This window comes from Chenopodium album, chromosome 6 (genome assembly GCF_948465745.1).
Source record: "Chenopodium album chromosome 6, dcCheAlbu1.1, whole genome shotgun sequence".
NCBI classification, from domain to species: Eukaryota; Viridiplantae; Streptophyta; class Magnoliopsida; order Caryophyllales; family Amaranthaceae; genus Chenopodium; species Chenopodium album.
The window spans coordinates 7,194,897-7,217,287 of record NC_137839.1 but is presented as its reverse complement, the minus strand read 5'-3'; the positions used below and the strand labels follow the sequence as shown (position 1 = coordinate 7,217,287).

General features: G+C 34.1%; 1 protein-coding gene across 1 annotated transcript; it reads left to right on the top strand.

The window, feature by feature from the left end:
• The first annotated feature begins 7,372 nt into the window (after positions 1-7,372).
• Positions 7,373-17,178, top strand: LOC145635779 (autophagy-related protein 11-like). Its single transcript, XM_081687137.1, has 5 exons — positions 7,373-9,344; positions 13,073-14,666; positions 14,967-15,187; positions 15,336-15,549; positions 16,527-17,178. The coding sequence occupies exons 1-5, from the start codon at positions 8,401-8,403 to the stop codon at positions 16,914-16,916; spliced, it is 3,363 nt and encodes a 1,120-aa protein (XP_081543263.1). The 5' UTR covers positions 7,373-8,400; the 3' UTR covers positions 16,917-17,178.
• The last annotated feature ends 5,213 nt before the right edge of the window (positions 17,179-22,391 follow it).

Genomic DNA, 22,391 nt, shown 5'->3' with positions numbered 1-22,391 from the left:
TTTACAATAAAATGTATGAGTTCATGCTTTGCACCAAAAAAAAATGTATGAGTTCATGCAATGATGTAAATTAGCATATCATGTTGTTTAAAAGTGGATTACTTCGTAACAAATCAATTTTTTTGTTTGCATCGAGTCATCGGTTTGAAAATATTTAAAAATAAATAATACGAAGTATAAATTATTCAAGTATGATCGGTTCTAACTCTTATAAGAGTCTGGTTTAAACTTCAAATATATACGTTGAAGGGTTTATATTTCACTTATTGATTTTGTCCTCTTTTATTTAGATTGTAATGCTTGAGGGTTTTATAGGATTCATTATTAAATGAAATTGCTAGCGGTATTAGAGATTTTAATTTAAAAAAAAAAAAAAAAAAAAAGTGGAGGATTAAGTAATCCTTCTACGTAGGTGATAAAATTTTTTATAATGAATACAAGTATGTTCTCCTCAAAAAAAACATTGTCACTTAAACAGTAGTTAAAACTTATAAGAAAATTGAAACTTACAAGTTTACGACCTTACAAAATTATACAATAAAATAAATTTTATAAAATGTGTTCTCTTTTTCCCTTAATTATAAAGGGTAATATCCAAATTCCAAATTAATAAGCAACATTAATTAGACGCCATAGTAGTGTACTCAATCTTTAACAATTAATTAGGATTGTCAATTTGACAGCATTATTTTGTATTGCACTTCATACTTAGATACGTTGCTTTGAGTTGAAGCATTAATTGAAGCATTATATGATGACAAATACTTGGTAACTAATATTCCAATTGTTTTGGGCGGCAGCGTGGGAAGGCAGGCAGTGAAGCCCATATGAGCTATCACAATTGCTCTCATGTTGGTACCTCATCTTGTAGTCATTGCTCAAACTTCACTTGTGTCGGAAGTGTCCGCGAATTCGAATAATGTTACTAACATAAATGGAACAATGACGGATTTAAAAATAATATTTAGTTTTAAAATAAGATTGATGAACTTTATTCGGGTTAAAAGGAATTTTATAAGAAAAAATTAAAAATAAAAATTGAAAATATGTACATTATAAATTTAAATTTACTCAATTTTCAGTAGGATCAATTGGCCCTAGAATTATGAATGCGACTCCGCCCAATGATGACAAATGTACTAGTTCAAATGAGATTACTAACAATGCATATATGGGGATGGGGCAATTAATAGAATTACAACAATACATAAAAGATGGTTTTATATTATATAATTATTGAATTTACCAGTGTAGTATTAATTCCTCATCAGACTAGAACCTCTCACACATCAATTCAGCTCAAATTATCAGACAAGACCCCTTGAGAATGGGGAAAAGATAAGGAAATCGTCACATTCAAGTTGCTTCTATTGGGGATTGAAGTCAAAATTCACAAGAATCACATCCTTACGGAACAATTCTTACAACTAGTCCAAGTACTAGTTTGTGGGTGTCTCAATTCAGTTGCAATTTCTCTATACTTTTTCACTTCAGTTAAGCCCTACATTTTCTCTCCACTTTTTCACTTGCGTAAAATCTGTACAAATGACCATGAACCAAGTAAATTGGAATGTATAGAATAACATATTTTATTACTTGAGTTTCAAAAAATAAACTATGCCATGGAAATTAATTAGCAAACAACAAATGGACTAATGAATAAAAACACAAAATTAACATTCCCCATTCACATTCCAAGTTAGATATATGATTTATCTATATATGTTGAGTTTTAAAGCATAATTGAAGACCGATAATTGAAAAGTGTACTCATTTCTTGATGGCCTTGAATTACTGCTCTGTCATAAGCAATATTAATATCAATAAACAGTGCACTATTAAAAGTTGAGTAATTAGGTTTGATCCTACCAACAAAGAGTTTCAACAAAAACTCAAGGAGGTGACCTCTTTATTGGGTTAGACTCCGGATTTTGTTAATAAGGCACTTGCAATTACAAGAGAGGATGAAGTGTTTAGAGATAACTTCAAAATTGGGAAGGAAGAAGAAAAGAGAAAGTTAGGGGGAAAAGGGAAAAGAAAGGAAAGATATGGTGGTGGAGATGGTTGATTGTGTTCGTAGGTGTACGTATTGGTGTAAAAGATGCCACCAAAAAGGAAAAGGATGTTGCTGGCAAATCTTTGAATTCAAAGGAGGGTACATTTAACCCTATCGATCAAGATCAAAGGCTCAATATTATTGATAACAATTCTAATCTGAAGTCAACTTCAGAAACCAAAAACCCAAATCTTACAGGTCAGTTTATCGGTTTTGTAACCGAGAACATATTGATTCCTATTTGCATCTCACTCCAACAATGTATGGAGCGATTTCTAAAGGACGAACACTACACTACTATTGCTCTTCCATTAAGGATTTTATTAGCATCTGAGTACTCGATCCTCCAAAGAAGATGGATTGTGTTAAAGCTCAAGAAATTTTTAGTTTTTTACACCAATGGAGATTAGTCACCCCCCTGTGAAAGGGCATGATAGGTGTGTAACAACTCCAAATTTGGCACAAGAAGTTCGACTATAGGTATGGTTGATCAAGTGTCATCGTATGAAAGTACGTCGGTTCCCCTTCCAGTTGCTACAGTTTCCTCCTTGTTGAAGTCTGCTGCAAGCCCCAACATTTCCTCTTCTCAGAATTTGATGTTATTGGTTTCTTCTTGTCTCTATGAAGTTAATTAACTTCCTCTGTTTTTACTAACTCTTTGTTTTGCAGGATGAGTGGCTAAAAAAGAAGAGTGTCTTATCCCACCGAAATTGTATAGCTTTCGAATAGAAAGTTGTTATGTGACTTCACCCCTAATATAATGTTATAATGTGTATTTTAGTTTATGATTAATTTAGGATTTTGTTATTGTCAAAAAATAAAATAAAATAAAAGTTGAGTGAAATGAATTGAAATGTCTCTATTGTAATAAAGAAGTGACACACATATACTTACTTATAAACACTTTTTTTTTAATAGCCATTGGTTTATAAAGAAGGGTAAATAAGAAGTTAATAGTCTTCTCTTAAGATTATGTTGATTGACGTTTCATATAGAGTATAAGATTAACACTTCTTTTTTTTTTTTTTTTTTTTTTTTTTTTTTTTTTTGCATGTAATTTTTTTTTTCTTTTCTTCTACGTCATAGGGGTATGTTTATGACCAATATATCTCTAACTAATTATTTTTGTTTTATACTTTTGAATAATCATGCATTGCTAAAAATTTTATAAGGTTTATAGGATGAAAATATGTATTGGTAAGAATTTTTAACAAAACCCCTTTTGAAATATATTTGCATGAAATAAACTTCGGTCAAATATCAAAAATTTATTTAATTTCTTTATGATAGAGTATTTAAACCGATTTTGGATTTTAACCATTATCAGCTTAAACTTTTGGTTGGGATAGTTTCATCAACATGATATCGAGAGCCAACGTAATAAGAAAATCACGAGTTCAAATTTCATCCAACGTAATAAGAAAATCACGGGAAGGAACCAGGTTACGCGTGAAGATGGGGAGGGGAAGAGCCTCCCAATTCCTAGTGGATAGAATAATAGTATTGAATGTTAGGGGGGCAAACAGTCTTAGGAAGCAAAAAGGGATATAAAAGCTTCCCGATCCAAATTTATCTTAACTTATTACTCTTGAAATAAGTTAAAATAAGGTGAATAGAACAGGCCTTAAAAACACCTTTTTATATATTGATTTTGAACAATAATTTAGATAGCTTTAAGAAAACAAAATGAGTGTTAAACAAAATTGGATTAATTAAAAACACCTTTTTTTTTTTTTTTTTTTTTTTTGTGTGTTCCGCCCGATTTATCATTTGGGCTAATCGAACATAGGTTGTACTTATCAAATGTAGTCTCTATCACCACTACACCAACATCCAATAGACCGCTAGGTAGGGATAACTCAAGTCTTTAACTACTTAATTAAGTTGCTTTCATTAAAATAGAATTTTGAAGATGGTTAAGTAATTTCTCAATATATATATAAAAAAAGCAAATACCACACCATGTATTTAGCATGAGTGCATGATATATTGATATGTCATATATATGTAACAAATCTTAAAGTAGAAGAACATGCATGAAACATTGAAACGTAAGGCTAGTTAGGAATCTACATTATTGTGAGATTCCTAAATAGCTATCAATTGGGATTCAAGTGGGGTATAAAATCAAACAAACATTTGCGGAAAGTTATAAAAAGACAATGACAATTTTAGCACTAAAACACAAATTAATATCTGTAATCACATGTTCTTGTATGTGTATAATTGTCATGCTACTCTACGTGGTCCTCTTCAATAATTGGACTTTTCGTGCATGTGGATTTCTTCATAAATCATAAGTTTGATTTCCTTATTTACCTACACATATATTTACATTTGCATGATTTTTAGTTTTATTTTGTCATCCTTTTGGTTTGCAAATTTTTTTATTTCCCAATTAGCCATCTTTGCAACAATGATAAGCATAAAATAAAAAAAAGTTATGGTGTAAACGACAAAACTCTTGAAGAGTTACCTATAATATTGAAAGGTAAAGAAGAACTAGTCTTTTAATCTATGGTATGCATACATTACTGTTAAAGGTAAAATAATGAGTTCTTTTTTTTTTTTTTTTAAAAAAAAAATAATAAATAAATTCTTCTGAGAACAATAAAGATGTGGTAGAAAAGGATTTAAAAAAAGGAAATATATTCGTAGAAGATATGTATGTACTATTGTATTAATTTATGGACAACTTGAAAAATTCATCATTAGCACATGTTTGAAATATTGAAATATATTGATTTATGCACATGGATAAATAAACAAATTAACCCTATATTTTAAAAAATTAGTAAGGATATTTGTGATTGTAAATTTGTAATTTGTAGACCATTGTTATGTGAAGAGACATTGTTTCAACTAATAGGATACTTAGGGATGGAGTTCCTATTTGAAAACATAAAATTATAACAAGTCATTATGTGTTATTGAAACTAAGGCCCCGTTCTTTAGAGCTGCTCTGCTCTGCTTTGTTTTGCTCTGCTCTGCTCAAATCAAATCAAATCTGCTCTGCTCGATCTGCTCTGCTCAAAAGAAATCTGCTCTGCTCTGCTTAATTTTCAAATAATAATTAATAATAACAACAATAATAATTAATATTCAATAATAATAATTAATATTGTATGGATGATAATAATTTATTATTTTGAATAATTATAATAATTATTAATATTTAAAATAATTTTAATAATTATTATTAATAATAATAATTTTAATAATTAATACTAATAATAATTATTAATAATAATAATTTTAATAATAATAATAATTTTAATAATTAATAATAATAATAATAATAATAATTAATTTTAATAATTATTAATGATAATAATAATAATAATATTTAATAATAATAATAATAATAATTTTAATAATAATAATAATTTTAATAATTAATAATAATAATTATTATTAATAATAATAGTAATAATAATAACAATGACAACAACAACAACATTAATAATAGTATTAATAATAATGTTGAAATCTGCTCTGCTCTGCTCAGCTATCCTGAAATCTGCTCTAGTTGCTTTGCTCTGCTGAAATTTAATCTGCTCTGCTCTGCCCTGCCCAGAAGCTCAAAAGAACAGGGCCTAAGTGATCATACATGTTGTAAACCTTTATTTCGATAACCACCATGGTAGTTATTTAAATCATCTACTAGTTAGATATAGCTTCTCTGCATGAGGAGAAATTCTTATATACTCTTGGAGTCCCGGGTGGTACACCCAACTAATCAATGTTAGTTGTTCCTCTTTATTTGATGATTAAATGAAAAAACAATCCCAAACATAAGAACAAAATACTTACAAGTGTACGATATGATACACCCGCATGTATATATATAACAAATTCCAATGCACGAGACATTGGTATCATTTTAGTGTTGGTTGCTATTCCAATAAAATTATAATTCCTTTTGATGTTAGATACAATATATTGCAACATGGGGAAGGAGAGAGACGTGAAAATTAGATGGTATTAAAGGACCACAATAGCATGTAAATCACCCACGAAACCCACATGAATAATTGTATATTGATATAGGAAGTATGGAAAAGAAAAATCCAACCTTTCAACTTTTTCTTTACAAAAATCCAACCTTTTGATTATATCTCAAAAATTCAACTTTTATACCCCTCATTCTCCAACAGGTCCATTTTACCTGTGACCTGATAAACAGGTTAAAAAAGTTTTTTTTTTTATTTTTATTTTTTATTTTTGCATTTTCCCTTCTCACTCCTATTCTTTCTCACTCCTCTCACCTCAACCACCAACCCCACCTCCGTCACCACCACTCAACACCGCAGAAATCGCCGATTTCTACCAACCCTCGACGACAACGAAGACAGCGATGAACAGAGGATGGGGGTGAACTTGGATAGTGCGATAAGGAGACCAATTGAGGAAGATGAGAGCCGGCGAAATGCCCCGTTGTCGCGTCGGAGAATGCAGTGAGAGTGATGGAAGCTGGTGGCTGTGCGTTTGGAGTTGCGGGGCTGTGCGTTTGGAGTTGCGGGGCTGGGCGTTTTGGAGTTGCGGGGTTTGGGTTTGGAGTGGCTGGGCGTTTTGGAGTTGCGGGGTTTGGGTTTGGAGTGGTTGGGCGTGTGTGTTGGTGGCTGGGCGGTGGAGTTGGTGGCTGGGTGTGAGTGTTGGTGGCTGTGCGTTGGGTTCCGGTGGGCGGTGGGTTGGGGTGGTCAGGGAAGGGAGAGGGTGGGGCTGGTTTTCTGATTTTTTTTTCTTTTTCTTTTAATTATTTTTGTTTTTTAATAATTAAAAAAATAATTAACCTATTAATAGCTGACACATGGAATATGACTTACAAAAATGGGTCATCAACAGGTAATAGACCTGTTGGAGAAGGAGGGGTATAAAGATTGGATTTTTGAGGAATAATCAAAAGGTTGGATTTTTGTAAAGAAAAGGTTGAAAGGTTGGATTTTTCTTTTCCATTTTTCCATTGATATATGCACTTTAAAATACAAGGTGTCAGATTACCCTAAGATACAAATTTTGTAAAACTTCCTTAATACTTTGAAAAAATTGTTGCTACATTTAAAAAATGATGCAAAACATTTTTGAGAACAAGGTGATTTGTCCATCCAACTCCTATTACAATGGCTAATTGACCATACTAACAAGTAACAACATATCCTCCTAAGTCCAAAACATTATAAAATTCACAAGATGAAAACTAACAATTTATTTGAAATTTATAATTAGTCATGTATCGATCAGTGTTACTAACGTTTCTAATTCTATGTCCATGATAAGTCGATAACCTTTTCGGGAAAAAAAATTGTTAAATAAAAATACAGAAATGATTGAAATGGATAAAGCTGATACTTTGTTTGTATTCTCTCATCAATTTTGAGAGAGAGGAGAGAGAAAGAGAAGTGAGAAGTTCTTCTCCTACATACCCAGTTGTTGTTGTTTGTTTTTTGTTTCTTACTTATGGCCGAAGCTTCGGTATTTCCAGAAAGAGTGGAATTTTTATAATTTTAAACTTTTTTTTTTAATCAAATTATTATCTTGTTACTCCTATTCCTATCACACGTAGAATTACAGAAGACCTAATCAAATTACCCTTCAAAATCTTTATGATTTCGTCAATTATTTAACCCTAATTCCCAGGTTACGTGAAACCCTTGTTGTCCATCTCTTTCTCTCTCCTCTATAACTTTTATCTTTTGGGGCAAGTTCCTTTTTCTTGTTTGTTCATTTTCTTCTCTTAATTCCCATAATTCTGTTTTTAGATATTTTCTCTGCTTAATTTGGTAGTGAATTGACGATCTGAGTTCATTAATTGTTTGTTTGACTGTGAAATTGACATTTAATTGTTGAATTTGTTCATGGGTGTTTAAGATTTTGGGGATTTTTTTGACAAATTCGTTGCTGGGTGTTTGATGATTTAGGGTTTTATTTATGAAATTGTTGATGGGTGTGTTTGTTTTCTTGATTTTATCTGGTGGGTATTGAGAATTCAGAACTAAATTGGTGATAATCTTCTCTGTTGCGCTGAAACTCTGCTGATTTTTGTTTGCTGATTGTTGCTTTGCTTGAGATACGGAGTTTGAATTGCTTGTAGTTGTAGCAAGGTTTCTGCTCATAGATTTGTGTTTTGTCTACCCAATTTTAGGGTTAGGTAGGTTTTAGTACAAGAACTTTAGTGATTTTGGAGTTGCGCTTAGTTGTTTGATTGGTTTGCGCTTCGCTCCATTGGTTATCTGATAAGTTATTGTGAACATTTGGGAGGTTTCTATATAGAGGTTGGTGCAAATTAGCTTGGTAATTAGGGGCTGAATAGTCTTATAGAGGGTTTCCGTCGTTGTGAGGGTAAGATGAGCTCGAATGTCACCGGTGGATATGTAGCTAAGGGAAAGCTATTGATCCACATTGCCGAAAATGGCCATTCGTATGAGCTCGAATGTGATGATTCCACTGTTGTTGAGGCAGTTCAAAGGTTTATTGAATCAGTGGCAGGGATTCAATTTGGTGATCAGCTTCTTCTGTGTGGGGATATGAAGTTGGAGTCTAATGAGGTGCTTGGAGCATATAAACTTCCATCTGATGAGCAGGAGTTGTTCTGTTTCAACAAAGCGAGATTGCAAGCCAATGCGGCTCGTCCTCCGCCAGAACAAATAGAAATCCATGTCATTCCTGAGCCAACTCCACCATCTTCAAACCATGATGCTCACCCTTTGGATAATGCTGTCGATCCTGCACTCAAAGCGTTGCCTTCCTATGAGCGGCAGTTTCGATACCATTACCATTGTGGGCATGCCATATACTCTAGGACGATTGAGAAATTTGAAATATGTGAGAGGCTTCTGAGAGAGCATAAGGTGCAAGAAAGGGCAATAGAGATTGCAAGGCGTAACTTGGATTACTTTTTTAGGATTCTTAATCAAAACTACATGGATTTTCTGAAGTGTTACTCACAGCAGCATCGTACACATTCTGATCTGTTATTGAATTTTACTAGGGAAATCGAAAAGTTAAGATCTTGCAAACTTATCCCAGCTCTACAAACATCCTCTCGCAAGTGTCTCTTGGACCTTGTAAAAGAAGAAAACTTGAGGAAATGGGTGGACAACTGTAACAGTTCTCACAAGCAGTTTGAGAACAAGGTTTCACAATTCAAGCACGTGTTTGGAAAATTGAAACATGATGTTGAAGAACTATTTTCAAGCAAAGCTTCGTTGCCAATCAGGGATCTAGAGTTGATGATCAAGGAACAATGTTGCCACATCAATGAACAGCGGAGTATTATGCAATCTTTGAGGTTAGTTCTTGGTCAAGTGGTTTTCATAGGATGATGATATCATTTATATTTTTATACCCTATGATTTATATATTTGCCATGCTACATTACTACATTTCTGATTACTCTTTTCTCTGCTAATCTATTGGTTTCTGCTGTTAATTTTGTTGATTACTTGTTGATTTTACATTTTAAATGATTGACTATGAGCCTGAAGATTGTTTGTACAAGTATGCAGTTTGAATTCATTGATGCAGTGTGAATAGAAAGGCTGCAGCATTGTAATCTAATCACTAAGAAGAGTAGTTTTCAAAGAACTCATTTTACTTAACTTCTACAAGCTCATTGATTTATCTGCTTGAGACGGGCAGATCTAACTTAGTTGCAGATTTTTTGTTTTTAAATCATGATTTTGTTATGTCCGTTTCTTTATATTGTTCAATTCCTTATGACGTTCATTTTAGTTGACCTCAAATCATTTTGGGACTAAGGCTTTGTTGTTGTAATCATGGATAGAATTTTAGTCTTAGCCCTTTTCTAGTTATGGGAACTTATTTTATCTAACGCCTTCCTTCTAACAAAAGGGCATGCAAGCGTGCTCTATTTTTTTGTATGATACACGAGAGGTAGTAGAGTTTGAGAGAGCTTTGCGAAATTCGCTATGCTCATTATTCATGGCTATTTTTGTTGGGAAACTAAGATGAGCATGGAACAAGATGGAATTAGGCTCCTCATTGGCATTATAAATTCTTGTGAGGTGAGGTTAGTTAGAGGAATGGTGAATATAGGAGGCAAATCATTTTCTGAGTCATTTTACTTCTTGCCATTGGTTGAAAGTTCTTGATTCAGACTCTTTTCCATGGTCTCAGATATTACCAAGTTGTGGGTCTTTCTGACTTGGTTTTTTTGGCATAGTGGGGGTGGTGTGTATATATATATATATATATATATATATATATATATATATATATATATATATATATATATATATATATATATATTTATGTTATTGTTATCTTTGTTTTTTTTCCTTTGAGATGCTTAGGCATTGTGAAGTGTTGTTTCTTGATACTTATTTGTGGACCTTGTATAGGGTGGAATCCTTAATGCTAAACTTTGCTTCTATCCAGCTCTAATTAGAGGAATTTTATTCTTCTCTTTATGGGATTGTATATATATGTTACAGAGTATTTTCTTACTAGCTCTAGCTAAGAAGGATAATACCAAATAAGGATTATCATTCTTTAATATCTGTGTCCATTTAAAGTCATTAGGCCCTCCTTTTTGAGTTGAATCTATGAGTTCAGTCTTTAACATTTATAATGATTGCATTTTGGAGTTGTGGGATGGTGTAAGGTGAAGGTTCTAATAATTTTTTTACACAAGCCCCCCAAAAAGTTTGTCACCAAATTGCAAGTGGAATCAATCCAACCATGTTTGGTTACCATAGTGCATGTGCATCTATATGTAACTGCTTACTTTGAGCTGTGAGGTGAATAGGTTGTTCCCATTTAGGTGAAGTTATATTAACTTGGGGATAAATGAGGGATTTCTTTTTTAATACAAGGGAACTGATATCAAATAAAATGGCACTTTAGGATGAAAAATATAAAGGTGGTGTTTCTAAGGGGCACAATAAACAAATCAGTATTTACTTTGGGACTATGTCTGCATGTGTATGTGATGGAGCAGAAGTGCAGTCCTTTGCTAGGAGGAGGAATTTTCCTGACTCTATTTGCTAGAGGATACTCTAGATTGTTTCTTAATAAGTAGGATGCACTTTTTGAGGAGAGAGAGTGCTAAGAGGAGGATAATACCCCTTGATGTTCATACTTTTAAGGTGTTATACTGTTGTCATCCTTGTAGCAAGAAAGGAGGATTTTGTTGGAGTTTGGAATCTTGTGGTAATTTGTTCACCTACTTTACGAGACAACTTTGACTTTTCCCTTGAAAAATAGTAAGTGCAGCAGAAACATCAAGAGATGTGTTCATTTGTTATTTTAAAATCTAGTTCTTGAGATAACTTAATAAGGTTTGTGAGTGGTTTCTTAATGAAGTGTCTAACTAAAGATTATCTAGTCTTATGTGATGTTGATCATTTCATGTTTTGGGTAAGCAAAGTCATTTGGTTTTGGTGTTATTGTGATAAGATTTATTGGCGGATCTTGAATGAAATTTAAAAATAAGGGTTTAGTCATGTGTGGTGCGAATGATTACGTGTTTTGCAATCTGCGGGTATGCCACTACTGTGAGTGCTAGACATCGAGTTTTTATTATATCTTTTCTTTCTCCTTGTAGATCCCTTATGATTGTCATAAGGTGAATTCACAATTTTTATTGCATGTAAATAACTGCAACGATATTAGAACCTTCTTAGTTAATGGATGGGGTTGGCTATAAGTACTAAGATGGGTTTACATCCTTTTGAGTTTCTACATATGTATTCTTCTTCTTCCCTTACCCCCTATGAAATGGAGTATCATTCTGAAACCTATTTGTTTCATGTCCTTTTTACTACTCATGTTATGGTCTTCTTTTGCCCCCACAACTTTTTAATATTGTTTATATTGCAATTTTCAAATCTATGAACTGGTGCTATGTGAAGCCAGTGTCGGACACATGGCCAAACCATTGCTATCTGCTCTCCTTCTTATCCTCAATTTGAAAAGTGTCATTCCATCCTTGTTGGGGACCTCTTCATTGTGGACTTATTCCTTTCTCTTGTTAATCTCATATCAACATACGTAGTATGTATTGCGCCACATGCATCTTCTGAAATCCCGACAACAACAATCTAGTAATCTCTCTTTTTTTTTTTTTTTTTTTTTTTTTTTTTTTTTTTTTGCAGCTTCTGAATTTAGTATTCCACACCTTTTCCATCTCCAATACTTGTGTAAAATTTTGCTTATGATGCTTGATATGTCGGCTGAAAGTTGCTGAGGATTAATAGTTTTTTTTTTTTTTTCCTTTTCTTCTTTTGTGTAAGGGCTAAGCTAGGGAGGTTCTAGAAAATCTTGGTGCATTGGAACTTGGGAGGAGGTTTGTGGGATGAAGGAATAACAATTGTTGGGTGTTACCGTGTTGGTGATGCAGTGTTCAGAATATTGCCTTAAGGGATTTGTTTATTCATTCAGAACCAGCTGTAAAACTCACGTTCTTTTTTACTTGGGTGTTGCTGCTTTCATTAATCTTAGAATACTACTTTGGTAGACCCTAGAATTCATTTTTTAAGATAACAGGCAGTCACTAGTGCACTTTTTTTTTTTGGTTATCCCCATCCATAGATGAGCTAAGTCACATAAAAATATATAATACTTTTTATTTCACAAAAGGGCAGCCCAATTGCTTTTAGTTCATTCCAGGGTCTTACAGAAAGTCCCTCTCTATTATTGCCGTGTCAAGTTTGTTTACATGTGACCCTTTTTAGAATGTGCTGCTGTTAGAACTTTAGGAGTTTCTTGTGGTAGGCTGATGATTAGGCTTGGTCATGTATGTGTTTTGTTTAGATTTGCCATGTTGCCTATTGTTACATGAGGTTATTGTTTGTATGCTTCTTGGCTTTCGAATCGTTTTATTTATTTATTTATTGTGTGCATTGATTGTGAATAGGCTGAATACCATCTTTCTTGAATTTGACTGATGTACGTTTTGTTAGTCTCTTGCATGTCTTAAGCCTAATATGTTTTTTGTAGCCCTTTGCTATGCTATATGATTTCTGAGTCCAAATGATGTTTTTTTCCACTTTGCAGCAAGGATGTTAGCACAGTCAAGAAATTGGTGGATGATTGTCTATCAAGCCAGATGTCCTCTTCTCTCCGGCCTCATGATGCAGTTTCTGCCTTGGGTCCTATGTATGATGTCCATGATAAAAATCATCTTCCAAAGATGACGGCTTGTGACAGTTCAATATCGGATCTACTTGATTACTGCACAACTAAAAAGAATGAAATGAACAGTTTTGTTCACAGTTACATGCAAAAGATTGCGTATATTCAACATACCATAAAAGATGTTCGTTTGCAATTTAATGCTTTCTCAGAGGCAATAAAACGTCAGGATGCTGTTTTTGAGGGCTTAAAGATAGTTCGCGGTATTGGCCCTGCTTATAGATCATGTCTAGCAGAAGTAGTGAGGAGAAAGGCTTCAATGAAGCTTTACATGGGCATGGCAGGACAATTGGCTGAAAAACTTGCTACAAAGAGGGAGGATGAGGTGAGGAGACGAGAGGAATTTTTGAAGGCACAAAGCTCATTTATACCAAGGGATGTATTAGCTGCCATGGGATTGTTTGATACTCCTAGCCAGTGTGATGTGAATATTGTTCCCTTTGACACTAGCTTGCTTGATATTGACATCAGGGATATTGACTGTTATGCACCCGAGTCTTTGGTTGGACTACCATTCAAGAGTGAAAAATCAGGATCTTCTAGGACCTCACTTTCTATGTCCAACAGCAGTTCTTATTCAGGAGATGTTGAAAGACAGGCTATAATTTCTCATGAAAATTATGAAGACATTGATGTGTGTGAATTGGTAGATGTTGCTGGAACCAGTAAAATGGAAGTTGAAAATGCTAAACTGAGAGCTGACCTTGCTTCAGCAATTGCACAAATTTGTTCTTTCAGCTCTGAAGTGGAATATGACTCACTAGATGATAGTAAAATAGATAATTTGCTGAAAAATACTGCTGAGAAAACAGCTGAAGCATTGCAGCAGAAAGACGAATACATAAAACATCTTGAATCAATGTTGAAGGCCAAACACCAGCAGTGTCAATCATATGAAAAAAGGATTGAAGAGTTGGCTCAGCAATTGTCCGAACAGTATATGCAGGCTCGGAAATGTTTGGGCAATAATGATGCGACTTACTCATCAAAATCAGATGATTGCAGGTCGGGAATTTCGGATCATGGGGAGAGACAACTTGCTAATAGATCTGGTGATCTCATGGATGAGATATCTTGTACATCTAACCCAGCTGATGCAAAAGATGGACTTTTACCTAGGATGACTAGCAAAGCCCAGGAAGTAGACGAGAATATGACCGACTCTTCTGGAATCCAGAATCCTCATTTAGATTCGTCTATGATGGATCCACAGCGAGATGAGCAGCTGCTTGCCACTAGTAGTTCCTTGGGTGTTTTACCATCTGAGGCTCCTGCTGACCTTAGTCTGAGTGCTGCTAAGGTCAATAATGATCTTGTGCTGGAACTACAAAGTGCACTTGAGGACAAGGCAAATCAACTGACAGAAACTGAAAGCAGGCTTAAATCTGCTTTGGAGGATGTATCCAAGCTTGGCGTAGAGTTGGAGAATAGCAGGAAGCTTCTAGATGAATCACAGGTATAGCTATTACAATATTTACAATTGCCTGATCTTTTCGAATATGCATGTATATTTACTTTTTTTTTTTCTGCTTTGCTTGTTAATTCAATTACAAACAAAACATTATTTCTTGTTCGCCAAGAATTTTCTGTAAGATCGTTTGTGGCTTAGTCCAGATTACTGTTTTTTTTTTGGGTAAAAATCCAGGTTACGTTTTCTACAAATAACACGAGACATAAATTTCCAACATGCATCGAAGGCCCTATTCTTAATCTTATTGTTTAAACTTTTTCCTCTTTATCTTGGAAATGTCCACAGATGAATTGTGCTCACCTAGAGAACTGCCTGCATGAAGCTAGGCAAGAAGCTCAAACTCATCTTTGCGCTGCTGACCGGAGAGCTTCAGAATACAACACCCTACGTGCATCTGCTGTGAAAATGCGTGGCCTTTTTGAAAGACTCAAGTCTTGTGTCAATGCTTCTGGAGGAGTTGCTGGCTTTGCCGATTCACTGCGTTCTTTAGCTCAATCTCTTGCCAGGTGAGAACCAATTGAGAGAGTTTTTTTCTGTTTATATATGATTATTTGCATTATAATTTTTTTATACATGTTCTGCTAAGTACTTATTTCCTAACTGCCTACTGAATTTGTCCTTTGCTGACTAGTTTATAATTGTAATATCACACAGTTCTGCAAGTGATGGTGAAGATGATGGTAATGTTGAGTTCCGTGCATGTATAAGGGTCCTCGCTGATAAAGTTGGTATTCTATCGAGGCAGCGTGCTGAGCTGCTCGATAGGTATTCAAAGGCTGAAGCTGCAAACAAACAGCTCTCAAAAGATTTGGAAGAGAGGAAAGAAATGGTCAAGACACTATACACAAAGCATCAACATGAGAAACAGGTATTTTCCAGGTCATGATTTTATCATACCATACAGCCATACCATATACCATTTACCCATTTCCCCTCTCTAGACTCCTTACATCAAGTTAGATTGGTTAGAATATGGATGCACAAAAATGGATGACCTATTTAGTTGAAGAGAGGCTATTTCTTTATTTCCTTCACCGAGTTGGCATGGGCTCAACCTAATGCTCCACAATTAGAACTTAGAAGTGAGGATTACTAAATTAGAGATTTGATCCATTGCATTGCAATCAATGCAATACTTTATACTGAACATTGCTGAGTACGCTGACTTTCAAGTTGAAGTCAATTTAGAAGAGATTGATGGTTATTCCTAAAAGAAGAAAAAAATGGAAGAAAATATTATTGTCTCCTTTCCTTGCAATGCATGTGAGATATAACTTCAAAGCAGTTACTGGGTATACGTTTTTACTCTATATATAGTTTATAAAGTTAACTGTGATGCTAACTCTATAAACTATAGAGTAAAACCATTTTACTATTACAAAATTTGACCTGCCTATTGATATTGTGTCTTTTGGGTTTTTGTGACAAGTTGCAATTTTGAATGTTGCACCATCAAGTGCTTTCCTTCGTGTGCTCTGAAAAGTTGACTGCTGACAGGTTATATAATTCTGAAACATAGAGGAATCAGACATACCATCTGATTACTTTCATAGTTTCATTGCGGACACTATCCTTTTTGCTTTGTTAGTAGTTACACAGGTAGGCCAGGTTGAGTGTCTGGCACTCGGCTTCTCCATGTTACATGCCTAGCTTATTCTAGGGTTTATTTTTTTTCTTTTTTTCTTTTTCTTTTTTTAAAGATAGGCAAATTTATCATGGTTATCTGGAGCTCCCTAAAAAACAATTATGGTTATCGGAGAATCAGATAAGACTATTCTTGAATCTTGTGGCAGTAAGTTTTAACTGTTGAGTATGACTTAAATTTTTTTTTCCTCCTTTCAACAGGCAAATAAGGAAAAAATCTCTTTTTGCCGTTTTGAGGTTCATGAGATTGCTGCCTTCATCCTCAATTCATCAGGGCATTACGAGGCAATAAGCCGGAACTGCCCCAATTATTTTCTATCTCCAGAATCTGTTGCCTTGTTCACTGATCATCTTCCTAATCGACCTGCCTATATTATCGGACAGATTGTCCATATAGAGCGACGTGTTGTGAAGCCACATTCAGGTGTGCCAAGGCACGAACAAAACAGCGGAGGAGATCAAGCTGACTGCTTGAAATCATCATCATCATCTGACACCTTAGCTACTCATCTCCCTGTGGGATGTGAATACTTCATCGTAACAGTTGCTATGCTACCGGATACAACCATTCATTCGCCAGTGCCTTCCTGATCTCTGGCAATAATCCTAACAGACATGATGGAAGTAGGGATAATAAAATAAAAAAGAAAAAAAATATAGAAACTGTAAATTATGTATCATATTATGAAACTTTAAACATTTAGATCCCTCGTCTTTATCAGAGGTTTCCTGTACAGTTGAATGGTAACCTGACTTTGGTCTAGACTTTTACCTTTGTAAATAATGTTACTTAGCATAGAACTGTGCACTGAACGTACTCAGTACAAAGTATTAGTTTTTTCAGTGGTCTTTATTTCTATCAGGCTCAAGATTCTACTCTTTTCTTCTTGGAAAAAAAATATATATGTTTGTTCCATCCAAAAAATAAATAATAAAAAAAAAGTTTAGATAAGTTCGTATAAGTGTTTTTTTGGTGATATGCCATGGAATTACTATAAATATCATCGTCGTCTGTGTAACTTCATATTCAGATCATAAACTAAAGGCCGCGGGTTTTGGGTGTTATTTGCATAAAACTATGATGATAGCCAAGCTTTCATACCTTTTTTTTTTTTTTTTTTTTGGAAACAATTATGATCAAATTGATTTATTATTGGTCTCACCTTTTTCTTGCAAAAGCAAGTTTAGCTAAAGATTTTGCAACTTTCTATTTTTTTTCTTTATCATTAGTTGAAAACGTTTGTCAGTTGAACACGTTTGTACTAGCCATAATAATTTACGTTTGTACAAGCCATAATAATAATACTTCAAAGAACTTTAAACTTGCTTACTTTATTAATAGTTTGATATTACTTCTAGAGTAAGATTTTCTGTTTTGGTTTTGGTTAAAAGCAGTTAATTCTTCCAAATGTTGCAAGTGTCAAAGGTAGCGATGAAAATTATTATACACTAACTACTTTGACAATTAACAATTAGTTTTTCCAAAGATGCCAAAAACTTCCAAATTGATTACTGTAATGAAATTAAAGTGAAAAAGATGAGCTATTTCCTTCCAAATACCAAATCTATTTTGAAAGCTTCATCTTCTAACTTTTCTAAAACTCTTATATTCCTAGGAAAAACTATCTTAACAACACTATCAACCCAAACATTGTCTTAAACAAATTAAAAAATTGTGATATTTTCCTTAAGCATTGCAGCAAAACGTTATCCCCTTTCTTTCAAGAGTGGAAAGGGTGTTTGTGCATTTATTTAGATCAAGTTTTTTCCTTCTCCAATTCGTATAAAAATGCATTATATACGTTAGTGTACTTAAAAATTGATATACTTCTACTTCGGGTTTGAAACAATTTCCTTAACAATCTTGATTATTGGATTGTAAGAGGTCCAATATGGCAATATAGTATTATAGATTATTGGACTAAAACAATTTCAGGTTGATTTAGGGTCGATTTCATGTTAGGTTTGGATATGAGATTTCTCAGGTCAAACCAAATTAGGCCTTATTTAATTTTGACTAAATCTTTCAAATCATGTCGGTTTTTGACACCTTTAAATATAACTTCACGTGCAAGCGTTCGACAACCAGGATGTATTTTACACTTATGTACCAGTAGAATTTTTAATATACAACTCATTATGGTTTTGCTCATTTATAAAATGAGCAAAAATTAATGAGTAAACAACCCAGTATACTGTACACCCGGGTGTATAAAACAGATTATCATGTACCAGCCCCCACATGATTGAAAAAAAGAAGTAAAAACTATGTGTTTTTTTTTTTTTTTTTTACAGGAAAAAAGTAAACCTATGTTTGAACTAGAGCTGTCAATTCGGGTAAACGGTCCGGGTTTGGGTCGAGTAAGAGTGGGTCGGGTCTATTCAGATTAATTCCATAACCTATGCGGGTCAGGTTTGGGTTCGGTCATGCTTGAGTCGGGTCATACTTCTTATCGGGTTTGGGTCGGGTTTATAACAGGTCGGGTTACATTCGGGTCGGGTGAACAATAGGTCGGGTTTAATTCGGGTTTTCACGGGTTAAAACAGGTTAGGGTAATTATCGGGTTCGAGTCGGGTTCGATTTAAGTCAATAATTTGCGGGTTAGAATCAAGTCGGGTCATTCTCAGGTTTGAGTCAGGTTCGATTCAAGTCAATAATTTGCGGGTTAGAATCAGGTCGGGTCATTCTCGGGTTTGAGTCGGGTTCGGTTCAAGTCAATAATTTGCGGATTATAATCAGGTCGGGTCATTTTCAAGTCGGGTCATTCTCGGGTTCAAGTCGGGTTCGGTTCAAGTCAATAATTTGCGGGTTATAATCAGATTGGGTCATTTCTAAGTCGGGTCATTCTTGGATTCAAGTCGGGGTATGTCAAGTTTATAATTTGCAAGTTACAATCAGGTCGGGTCATTTCCAAGTCAGGTCATATTCGGGTTCAACTAACTATAAATAGATAATTATCATTTTTATCAAGCTAATTATTTCCTTTGACTATAATATATATGACAATATACTAGGGAACTATAGTCTATAATTTAGGAAGATAATTATCTCCTTTGACCATACAACAAATATATATACTATATTTAACTCTTAAATTTGAGGATGATGCTCCTTTCTTTTGCTGGCCTGGACCGACTTGGTCTCCCAAGACAAAATGCTTTGATCAACAATAATAATGTGGTCTAAATTGCATTTAAGGTGATTTGAAATCGGATCAGGAACAATTTGGGTTGAATTTAGGTCGGGTCAATAACAAGTCATGTTAATTTCGAGTCGGGTTAGTAATAGATCGGGTTGAATTTTAGGGTTGGGTAAGTAATAGGTATGGTAAAATTCGGGTCGGGTCAATAACAAGTCAGGTTGAATTTCGGTCAGGTTAATAACAAGTCGGGTTGATTTCGGGTCGGGTTTGTAATAGGTAGGGTTAAATTTGGGACGATTTCGGAATGGGACGGGTTGAATTCAGGTCGGGTAAGTAACAAGTCGGGTTAAATTCGGGTTTTGACGGGTCAAAACGGATTTGGGTTAATTTCGGTTCAAGTCGGGTTCGATGCAAGTTAATTAAATTGGCCGTTGCCAACCGGTAAATCGATGCAAGTTGTAAACCGGTAAATTGGCAGTTTAAAAGCAAATTGAATGGTTCCACACACCCAATTGGACTCCCGGAGGGTATTAGGGACCTGGTAAACATTTCGGCAATTTTTATTTTCAGGCAAAAAAAGTCAAAAAATTCCAAACTTGAAAGCTAATATCCACGTTTTTTGAGAAATTTTGGAGATTTCGGGGCCCGGTGTCGAAAAGTCTTGAAATTCTGTGGGATACATCTCGGGGTCATATAATGCCGCTTGGAACCATATATGATCATATTTGTAGTCATAAATGTTCGTGGTAGGCTTGAATTAATGAAATCGGTGCAAGTTGTGAACCGATAAATTGGTCGTTTAAAGGCAAATTGGATGGTTCCACCCACCCAATTGGACTATCGGGGGATATTAGGGACCCTGGTAAACATTTCGACAATTTTTATTTCCGGACGAAAAAAAGTCAAAAAATTCTTAAATTGAAGGCTAATATCTACGGTTTTTGAGAAATTTCGAAGGTTTCGGGGCCAGGTATTAAAAAAAAAATGAGATTTTATTAAATACATCTAGGGGTCATATAATGACGTTCGAAACCTTAAATGACCATTATATGTTGTCATATAAATGTTCGTGGTAGGCTTGAGTTAATGAAATAAGTGCAAGTTGTTAACCGGTAAATTGGCCGTTTAAATGCAAATTGGATAATTCCATCCACTCAATTGGACTACCGGAGGGTATAAGGGACCATGGTAAACATTTCATTAATTTTTATTTTCGGGCGAAAAAAAGTTAAAAAAATTACAAAATTGAAGGCTAATATCCACGCGTTTTAAGAATTTTTTTTACTTTCGGACTTTCGAGGCTTGGTGTCGAAAAGGTATGAGATTTTAGGGGACACATCTCGGGGTCATATAATACTGTTTTAAACCATAAATAATCATTATATGTTGTCATAAATGTTCGTGATATGCTTGAGTTAATGAAATCGGTGTAAGTTGTAAACCGGTTGTAATACCCGAATATTTTATGATTTTATATATTATATTTTATAAAAAAAAATTGTTATTTTTTTTTTTGACAAGATTTTTTTTTTATTTATTAAATAACTTTCCTAATCTCATATTTTTTTTTTTATTTTAGAGTTCGTAAAGTTTTAAAACCCTATCTTATTTAAATAGCACTGTACAATTCAAAACGTATATAAACTATTTTAAACCCTAAAAATATTCTTAACTCTTAAAAGATATTTTATTAAAAAAAAAAAAAAAAAAAGGCTTGCCGTACAATTTGGTTTGTGCAATTGTGTGCGACTTTCATAATCTAACCCCAATTTGATTCTTCTTAAAAGTTTCTTTCCTTTTCTAATCTCCATGATAACATTTGAGCAATCAATAATTACTTTCTCCCAACTTGCAATTAATGTGCGTGAATTGTGAAGGTGGAGTGCCTTGCCTAATTTTTGCCTAAGGTAATCACACGATCTTAATTATTTTTTTTTTTTAATTTGTTTGATTATAAATTGTTAATATTAATTGTACTTTGTATTGTTATGTGTAAATTTTATAATTTGTGAATTATATATGATCATGATTTATATGAATATGATTAGTGTGTGGTACTATATGATTTAATTGTAGCATTGATTGATTGTGTTATTTCTAGGGTTTTTAATGTTGTTGTTATAGTGAGTATTGTTTTATCGAGGTTTTAGGGTTGTTAATGCAGAGTATTATTTTTGGGTTGAGATATGATTATATTTGGGTTATTAGTATGTGTTTTAAGAGTTGAGATATTATGAATCGAATTGTCATGTTATTTGGGAACATGTGCCATTATTGAGATACTATTTATTGTTTATGAATAATTATTTGATCGATGTATGAGATCAAAAGGTTGAGGATTATTATTTTGTTATTGGTTTGAGGCTCGGCGTTATAGACTTTAGTCCTTGGCATGTTCGTAATGAGATAATGATCATGAGTTAAGAATGAGGTACAATCTTTATTATTTATTTTTCTATGGTCCCCTACTGTGGGAATTGGCCCGTATGTGGTCTGGTTCAAGGTGTTTTCTGGTTATTGGGAGTATTCAAGTTTTTATACTTGTTGGTTTTATTCGAATTACCCATGTCCAAGGCTAGGTATAAAACTGATATGTCTATTTTATATAGTATTTTGCCCCCGTCCCTTGGTCACAATTAGTAGTGTTTTTGGCTCTTTAGGGCCACTTTTATTACTAATATGTGTTTTCTAGTGTTTTCGTAGTTTTGGTTAAGTTTTGTAGGGAATTGCACCTTTGGAGCATTTTCCCGGGATTTTTATGAAGCAACTACGAGCATTGGAAGAACACGACCATTTTTTGGAGCCCAAGGCCAGCTAGAGCCATCGAGCCGGTGATTAAGGGCTCGGTATTTGGAATACCGAGGTTTGGACCGAGTATTCAAGACCCGAAGAGGAGATCCGGATTGGGCCGAGGAGTCGAGCC

What these genes read in the sequence shown, in the direction of transcription:
- LOC145635779 (XM_081687137.1), top strand. Translation starts at nt 8,401, where the DNA reads ATGAGCTCGAATGTCACCGGTGGATATGTAGCTAAGGGAAAGCTATTG. An exon ending in AGCTTCTAGATGAATCACAG is followed by an intron (nt 14,667 to 14,966) that starts GTATAGCTATTA and finishes AAATGTCCACAG; the next exon opens with ATGAATTGTGCTCACCTAGA. An exon ending in TTAGCTCAATCTCTTGCCAG is followed by an intron (nt 15,188 to 15,335) that starts GTGAGAACCAAT and finishes AATATCACACAG; the next exon opens with TTCTGCAAGTGATGGTGAAG.